General features: G+C 31.8%; 2 protein-coding genes across 2 annotated transcripts; one reads left to right on the top strand and one right to left on the bottom strand.

Moving 5' to 3' along the window:
- Nucleotides 1-1,948: 1,948 nt before the first annotated feature.
- On the top strand, nucleotides 1,949-4,133 carry LOC111020004 (uncharacterized). Its single transcript, XM_088118667.1, has 5 exons — nucleotides 1,949-2,049; nucleotides 2,174-2,363; nucleotides 2,880-3,223; nucleotides 3,516-3,582; nucleotides 3,719-4,133. Exons 1-5 carry the CDS (start codon nucleotides 1,967-1,969, stop codon nucleotides 3,725-3,727), a joined length of 693 nt encoding a protein of 230 aa, XP_087974793.1. The 5' UTR covers nucleotides 1,949-1,966; the 3' UTR covers nucleotides 3,728-4,133.
- Nucleotides 4,134-4,275: 142 nt separating this feature from the next.
- On the bottom strand, nucleotides 4,276-7,618 carry LOC111019994 (protein TEEBE). Its single transcript, XM_022296526.2, has 3 exons — nucleotides 7,449-7,618; nucleotides 6,056-6,550; nucleotides 4,276-4,948 (listed from the first exon to the last, which is right to left on the bottom strand). The coding sequence occupies exons 1-3, from the start codon at nucleotides 7,552-7,554 to the stop codon at nucleotides 4,431-4,433; spliced, it is 1,119 nt and encodes a 372-aa protein (XP_022152218.1). The 5' UTR covers nucleotides 7,555-7,618; the 3' UTR covers nucleotides 4,276-4,430.
- Between the last annotated feature and the right edge of the window lie 1,110 nt (nucleotides 7,619-8,728).

The following is an 8,728-nucleotide window of genomic DNA, read 5'->3' as shown; positions in this document are numbered from 1 at the left end:
TAAAAGAACATACAATAATATAAATAATAATAATTTTATTATTATTAAATGAATAATAATATATAGAATAGAAAAAAAGAAGTTTGGATGGAAATGGTAATATTAGGTAAAAAAGAGACAAATAAATAATAATAATAATAATAATCATCTATTTTCTCTTTTTTACTTAATATAAATAATAGTATAAACAATAATATATAAAATAAAAGAACATACAATAATATAAATAATAATAATTTTATTATTATTAAATGAATAATAATATATAGAATAGAAAAAAAGAAGTTTGGATGGAAATGGTAATATTAGGTAAAAAAGAGACAAATAAATAATAATAATAATAATATATATATATATAAAAAGAGAAATGATTAATGGTTATAAAATAAAAAAGTGTGTTACCCAAGATTCGAACTTGGGATGAAAGAAATAATAGGATAATAATACATCCACTAAACAGTTTTTAACATCAAAATTACTAAATAATATATAATATAACAAATTTTATTTTTTTTCCAAAAATTAACCGACCAGATGGTCTCTTCTACGAACATCCCACATAGTCGTCTCTCACGTTCAAATTTTTAAAAAAAATTACGTGGCGCCACGTCTAGAGACGACCAACCTTCTATTTTTTAAAAGTACAATATTTTTAAAATAAGTTTCAAAACCTACAATATTTTTAATTAAACAACTATATTTTTAAAATAAGTTTCATTTGGAACAATATTTAAAAAAAAAATCCAGTTTTTAAATGTATGTATGTAATATGAATTATACATAAATATTATTCTCTACTAACATTGTTTATTTTTACACGAATAAATATGACATATTTTAAAATAGCTAAAAAGATTTTTTTTTTATCTCTATAGAAATATTTTATTTAAAATAATAAAAAAAAACCACTTGAGCTAACTATTTCAAATATTACTAATAATTAGATAATAACATGTTTAATTTGAATTCTAATTAATGTCTGTTTTTTCTCATCAATTATAAATTTTTATAACTCATTAAAATTAATATAATAAATAAAAAGTGGATTAAAAATAAATATTATAGAAGCAGTATAATATATTATTTTATTTATAATAGTTATTATATTTTATTAATTAATTACACGAATAAATATGATTCAAATAAGTAAAACTAAATTTTAAAATGTAAAATTATGAGTATTTTATTTTTAAAAAAGTTGATGAGTTCAAAATGCTCAAAAGAGAAAAAAAAAACAATGAAATTTTTATTAAGTAAAATATTATTTGGAAACTTAACTCTTGACCAATAAAATTTTAAATGCACCAAATCAATATAAAAGTTTGAAATTTATAAATGTTGAATGTGAAAAGTTTTGTTATTTCATTATTTTGAAATATTTTATTTTTACTTATATTATTAACTATAAAGCTTTATTTGGAATTAAATTTCAAAAATTTTAACTTTTTAACTTTCTAATTTGACCGGCATAATTGAATTATATACTTATTGATTTATAGTCATTTTTTTATTATGATAATTTTTTATGAATTGTGATATTTTTTTAATCTTGTATTGGTGAAAAAAAGTATTACGTGCATTTGCACGTGGTAATACACTAGTATTTCTAAATGCGCGGTTGGAGGAATATGCCAATTAGCGCTGAGCTATGCTCGCTTTGGCGGTTGGAACTCAAGTTATGTCGCAACACTTGTGAGCTAATTAATATATTTTTTCCTAACAAACAATAAGACTAACAACCACAAGTAACCCCACATTATAAATAAATTTTCGTTAAAATTGAAATTATATTTTTATGATTATATTACAAATTAAATAAACTTTCAATTTTCCCAAAAAAAAGAAGTCTATGTCATAAAAAAAAAAGAAGAAGTCTATAAAATGAACCAAACAGATGAGAGAGAGAGAGAGGAAAAATTCAAATATTTTGAGAAGCACCCGCCACAAAGTCGTTATTGAGAGATCAATGGCGGAGTTCCCATGCTCTCTAGAACGCTCGGTCGCTTCTGCTCTGCTCCTCCTCTCCACTTCGCCGCCGCCTCCTCCGCCGTCTCCTCCGTCGAGGTAACATACGGAATATGGATCGCTTTTCGAATTTCTGTTTTCTCTGTAATTTGATCTGTTCTCTTGTTTCCTTCAACCTCTGTTTATGTGTTTTGATCGCTCTGTGTAGGTCGGTTTCTCGAGACGAGTGGTTGTTTGAGGTGAAAATCGAAGGAAAATTATCGAGAGAGTTGCCGGCGTTTTGTGATTATTCGAAGTCGTGCTCTTCGATACTCACCGGAGATGAATCGTCCAAGACTCGGGAGCAGGAGCCGTTGTTGTTCTCTACATCGGCTTATGGCGACGAGCTAAAGCTCAATGTGATCATTCTCCTTCTCCTTCTCATCTATTTTAGCTGATTTCTGCTTCTTTAATTTGGTGTTGATGTGGTATTTTTGGCGCTCTTTTTGTTTACTCGCTCTTGTGTGTGTATGAATTCATTTTCTGTGTGTGTAATCTGTGCCTCTGCTCAGTAAAGTAACTATTGATTTGGATCGGCGTTTTGGATTTTGTGATTTGAATTAGTTTCTGGATGAGTTCGATCTGATCGGATTCTGAATTGAGTCTGTGTTCAATAATGCTAGGCTTATTATTTCCTTCTAGTACCTGATGTTAAGCTTTCGGTACCTTGTTGTTTCTTCTTCGATATCTACGTCAATCTGATCAGAATTTTCGAATTGTGCTTCCTCTTGATTGCTTACCTTTCTTCCATTGAATTTAAACTTGTGTAACTTCAATTAGATGGAATCCAAGTCCGAATACTTTTATCGATGAAATGTTTAGTCGCTAATCACTTCGGTGATTGTGAATATATAACTCCAACAAGTTTCGCACAGGTCGTGAGAAAGAGTCGTTCGAAGCTCATACGGATATCCGAGAACCGGAATGCCTCTTCTGCTGACGATGCTACCCTGTCTTCAGGCTCCGCGTCCTCGGAGACCTCTTGCTTGTCAAGCAGCTCAAATGTGGTCACAAGCGCGCCATGCCGTCGTCTGGTTACCAGAGCAGAGAAGAAGTTAGAAATGATTCGTCACGTTTGGAGGAAAAAGCAGGTGGCATCGGCTCATATGCGCCGGCGGGCGGAAGCCATTTTGATGTACCTCTCCGGTGGCTGTTCCTCTGAAGTGAAGATACGCCAAGTGCTCGGTGACAGCCCTGACACAAGCAAGGCTCTCAGAATGTAATTCACTCTGCTTTTATCCAGTGCTTCCAATTCTCACATTTTCTGTACACGGTAGGATGATCTATATGCCGTCAGATTACTCTCATCTCTGATGATAATTTATATGGGGTGACTGTTGCGACTGTTCAATAGACGAAGGTTTAAAGTTATAGTTTGGGAAATATATTTGATCCTTTCATATGAAGCTTATAGATTGAGTGGGATCGATTTAATCTGTTCTTTTAACATATTCTCATGTCTGAACTGTAAAACCTTGATGAAATTGACTTGTTATCTGTTCTTTTGGCAGGTTGTTGAAACTGGAAGAGATCAAAAGATCTGGAACAGGTGGGCGCCAGGATCCCTATATTTACATGGTACTAGAAACTCTCAACTCCCAGCCTTCCTTAAAAGAAAGCATGTCCAACACAAAACCCATTAATGTATAGAGAAATACTTGGAAAATTTTTCCGGGAAAATTGAACATGTTTCTTTCCATTTCCCTTTTTGCAGATTGCTTGACAAACTCTGAGTAGATCCGTTCATTTATAGCCTGGTCCTAACTCTGCCAAAGAGAGAGTCTCGGTAATCCCAATTGATTGGGAAGTTTTGATTAGGCCGGCCTGATCTGTAAGCAAATTAAATATCGTAGGGTACAGAGTATACTAGAATTGATTATAGCTTCTTACGAAACATAGAGCTCTGAAGTATACATCTTAGCTTCTCCATTTTGAATTCTCCCCCAAATGTTACCTTTCAGGGGGAGGATAATTGTTGAATTCAGTTCTGTGACATAGCTATAGTACTGTACAACAAGCATGGGAATATGCCACTTGACCCACTTGTGATTATGGGTTATTTTCTTATAGATCGGTTCTAAAATTTTATATTTTCCTAAACTTGTGTACAACTTAATCCTGGTTAGCTTCAGTCACTGATTTTGGAAAATCTTAGCTATTAAGTTGGAACAGTGTGACTCCTACTTTTCCCGTTAGAAATTTTCACCATATGGTTAGATTATATAGTAGTTCTATGATTTTGCAGAAGAACAATTTCTCAGTTGTGTTTAGAAACAAGCCATCCATGATAACAAAGAGAGAACAAATCCAAGAACACAGTTAACCAAACATGTTTTTTCACTAACTTTTGGTTCCAAACAACTCTTTCATATGACTATCTTTTGGCAGGCTTAAAGTAAGCATCATATTTTGGTACCAATATCTAGCTAGGCTGGAACAACTATAACATTGTCCAAGACAGGGCCACACAAATGGCCAAAGTCATGAAGCTTGGTGTGATAATAAGAACTGTAAAATGTAATCCTTGTGCTAACTGCAACTGCTTGGAACTTGAAACTTGCAGTTTTGGACCTTCCAAGCCCTATAGAAATGAAAGGAACTTTGATGGTTTGTTGGGCAGCAAAAGCTTGGACATCCATGGAGCCATGGCAGCCATTTCTAGCATCTCCAATGGTGAAGGTGAGAATGTAGAATTTTTTGGGAACTGTTGGGATTATTTGGGCAATGGCACTTTCTCTGCCTGAAACCAATTCAATGGCTGCATTCCCTGAAGGGACAAAGAAATGCCTTCTGTCAATGTATTTTACAGGCTTGAGAGACTCAATGATCCAGCCTGGGAGTGGGGAGATGTGATCAAATTGCTTTGGAGGGAGGAGGACTCCATTGGAGAAGTTGTTTATCACATGAGGACCATATTCAAAGTTTCCATTTAACGCTAGGTTTCCTGCAAACATAAGGATTTAACCCGATTTAGATCCCGTTTGATAACAATTCTATCTAAAAAAGCATAACTTTTAGAATAGGATAATTCACAATTTAATCATTATAGTTTGAGTTTAGATCCAATTCTCTACGGTCTGGTCAAACTTCACAAATTTTCCTTAAACTGGTTTTTATTCACTCTCTCCTATTCTTTTACTCAATAATCTTAAAATAGCGAGCGAGTTAGTCAAATAAAAAAAAACTAGTTCATTAGCAAGTATATAGAAAATGTGTCATGGCGATTACCATAAAGATGATTTGTGAAATTTGACCCGACAAATATGGACCAAATTGAAACACTTGAAACTATAAGATTAAATTGAAACTAAACTCAATGAAACAACCAATTTTATAATTTAACCTTTTAACTCATGAGTCAAATTTCAAAATTTCAAAATAACAATACATATATATATGAAAATGACTTTCTATATATAAAAAACAAAAGAGTAAATAAGATTATTATTTTTTCCATAAACAATAAGAGTTATAGTTACATTATTAATGGAAAATATATTCGAGATTCTACTTTCCCAATTTTTTTTTCTATTTAAAAAAGAGGTTGAAATACTATTTTTACTTCTACCTTTAAGATGTCTATTTTGATTTTTGTATTTTTAACTTTTGTTTATTTTAATTTTTATACTTTCAAAACGTCCATTTTGGTCCCCATTAAAGGATAACCAATTTAGCCATCATTGGTAAAATTTTAACACAAACTTTTTAGATTATCAAAACTCTTGAATACAAATTTATGACTATATTTCAAAAAATTTAATGGGTGAAGTGTCATATTAAAGTTGTAATATATAAAAATGAGAAACTAAAACAAAGAAACTAGAATTGTCTTTTTTTAGTTCATGCGCCAAATTTGACGTTTTAAAAGTATAGGAGTTAAAACAAACAAAATTGAAAAAATATGAATCAAAATAGATATTGTGAAAGTATATATACCAAAATAGTATTATTTTTTTCAAGTCACCATTAAAGTTTTGACAAGTAAGAGAAAAAATGTACAAAGAAAGATTCATTAAGATTCTGACTAGTAAGTACCTAAATATTTTCTTACCTGGAACGGGACGCACAGGTGGCATCTGCTTGATAAAGACGAGATCCAAGAGGGGCCCACAAGTGGGGTCCTCTTGAACACCAGGGTTATGAAAGGTAATTTTGACAACATTTCTATTAGCCCTAAAGGAGAAGGCATAAGTGTCACCCCCATTGCTATAGAGCGTTTGAATGGAAAGGTCTGCTGACTGAGCCCCAGCTACCACCCTCAGCACCTCGTCCTGGGCACAAGTCCTGGTCACCCCAAACGTCGCCGTATAGACCGAGCCCCGTCTTAACCTCACTGCCTGTGAGATCAAGGCCTCGTTCCCCAACCTCACCGCATGGGCCCCACGGGGGATCGGTAGGTAGAACCCACCCGGCTGGGGCCCACCCGACACGTATTCGACCAAGCCATTGATTTCCCATTTTGGTAGTGAAAATTTGCCTATGATCACTGTTTTGTTTAGCTTTGATTTGGGTGGTGACTCTTCAAAGTCACCATTTGGGACAAGACCTAAAACAAGATAGAGAAAAATATATTAATATCAGAGTTTCGAATCTGCAATCTTTAAAAAAAAAAATTAAAATAAAAGAGTTGGTATTGACATTCATTTAAAAAGAAAGTAATCTGATGTGACAAAATCCAGAACATATAGTAATTTTATAATTTGAGAATATGGAAAATTGAATCTCGGACTTCAACGAAAGAAGTATATATCAATTACGCTGAGCTATGATTATATAGACTAAAAGATGTAGTAATTAATGAAAAAAAAATTTTGTCAACAATTATTTCTACTCGTAAATTTTTTTTTCACCATTAAAATATTAGTGAGTAGGGTGGAACAAAATTTTTCCAGTGAGATCTACATATATATATTTTTAAATATAATATTAAAAGAACCAAATCAAATATAAAAAGTATGAGAAGTTGAGCATTTCTATTGATGTGTTCCACTTGAAAAACAATTTTTAAGATTTAAAACTATTTTCCTGCCCAATGGAAGTAGAATTTATAGGGTTGAATATGATATATATTGATCGATAAATTGATAAAAACACATGTTACTATTATTAAGATCGAGATGGTTCTTCTCGACGTTTGAAATAAAAGGGAAAAAAACGACAAAATTTAAACTCTGTTTGACTTTTGAATAGGAATAGTGTTAGTTTCTTCAATCCCGAACCTAATTTCGAATTTCCTCCAGATTTTGAACTTCAAACTTCCTATACCATTTGTGCATTCGGAAAAAAGAAAAAGAAAAGCCACATGGATTTTACTTTTTTGGAAAGAAAAAAGGATAGAAACTCCTCTTTTTTTTTCAATTAAGAGTAGGAAATAACTATAGAATCAAAACTTAATATAAATTAATGGAAGAAGAAGAAGAAAAAAGTGGATTAGAGTTGCTTACCATCAAGATAGAGAGGAGGAGGAAGAACTGCAGAAGAAACAGAGGCAGCAAAGAGAATGAAAATTAGTAGAGGGCAAAAAAGGAAACCCAAACTTCTTTTTCCCATTCTCCAAAATCAAACAAAAACAAAATGGTGTTTTGTGAATAGGGAATTATGAAGATGCTTTGCTTTGCTTTCAACTCTCTAATCTCTATGGATTTATATATAATATGCTGATCCTAGGTTTTAGTCAAACAGGGAAAAGAAAAAAGAAACCACTCACAAACTCCGATGCACACTAGTCTAACATTTTCAAACATCAATATGAGAGGTGAATCGATATTTCCGTGAAAAACCAACAAAATGTTAAAAGAAATCAACAAAATAACATTAATATGGATATAATATAAACGATAAGAATTTTTAAATTGTTTAAAAAAACGGAATGGTTGATTTGTTAATTTAAATATTTTTTATTATGACTTATTCAAAAATATTTATCGATCGATATTTCTTTTGATATTCTGATATATTTAAAATTTTGAATTACACACGAACTTCTAAACTTGAGCGCTTAATCAGGCGTTTCATGTGTTCTTCTCCCTCTCTTTCTTGGTTTTTCTTTGCGTGGGAGCCCACATGAGCTTTAATTGATTGCCATGAGAGAGTTTGCCTTTTGATTTTTGAATTATTTATTTATTTATTTATTATTATTATTATTTTTTTGGAAGTAGTGCTCTCTCTTTAGATGAATATATTCCATTCTTTTTCCTTTTCTTTTTTCTTCTTTTTATTAAAATATATTTTGGTAACTTCGAAAATTTCCGATAGTCAAAGGTGCACTAAAAAGTGTTGGGTTTGGTTGCTATCAAATAATGTGATTTGTGGTTGAGTTCTATCGGGTAAATGATGTGTGCTGATTTGAAGAGATGAGTTGACTTATGATAAGCAAATCTCGATGTGGCAAAGATTGAATGAATGAACAGTCACTCTAGGGAAAATTGTTGAGGGTGCAAACATAATCTCACGTTGATTAGAAGTGAAGAAGATCTTAGATATGTAAATAATGATAACGTCTCTATCAACGTGTGTGCTTTTTAATCCAAAAAACAAAATTCTCTGAACTAATTAGATCTAAAGTGTAGACAACATCTTACCATTATATTGTTAAAATATAAATTGACGTTTACTTTATCTTTTAAATTTAAAAGACCACTTTTAAGATCATGAAATTTGACAAATAGTTCAAAAAATTGACATCGTATGGGTAAATTTCTATACAACTTGATCCTGATCGTTA

The sequence above is a fragment of the Momordica charantia genome (assembly GCF_013281855.1).
Source record: "Momordica charantia cultivar OHB3-1 chromosome 1 unlocalized genomic scaffold, Mcharantia_2.0 BLBB01000001.1, whole genome shotgun sequence".
NCBI classification, from domain to species: Eukaryota; Viridiplantae; Streptophyta; class Magnoliopsida; order Cucurbitales; family Cucurbitaceae; genus Momordica; species Momordica charantia.
Note: the sequence above shows the minus strand (reverse complement) of the source record. Positions and strands in the feature narration are given on the sequence as shown.

Coding starts and splice junctions, on each gene's coding strand:
- LOC111019994 (XM_022296526.2), bottom strand. CDS start 7,554: ATGGGAAAAAGAAGTTTGGGTTTCCTTTTTTGCCCTCTACTAATTTTC. Junction 6,551..7,448: donor TCCTCCTCTCTATCTTGATG/GTAAGCAACTCT, acceptor ATCTTGTTTTAG/GTCTTGTCCCAAATGGTGAC. Junction 4,949..6,055: donor ACCTGTGCGTCCCGTTCCAG/GTAAGAAAATAT, acceptor TTATGTTTGCAG/GAAACCTAGCGTTAAATGGA.
- LOC111020004 (XM_088118667.1), top strand. CDS start 1,967: ATGGCGGAGTTCCCATGCTCTCTAGAACGCTCGGTCGCTTCTGCTCTG. Junction 2,364..2,879: donor GCGACGAGCTAAAGCTCAAT/GTGATCATTCTC, acceptor AGTTTCGCACAG/GTCGTGAGAAAGAGTCGTTC. Junction 3,224..3,515: donor ACAAGCAAGGCTCTCAGAAT/GTAATTCACTCT, acceptor TTCTTTTGGCAG/GTTGTTGAAACTGGAAGAGA.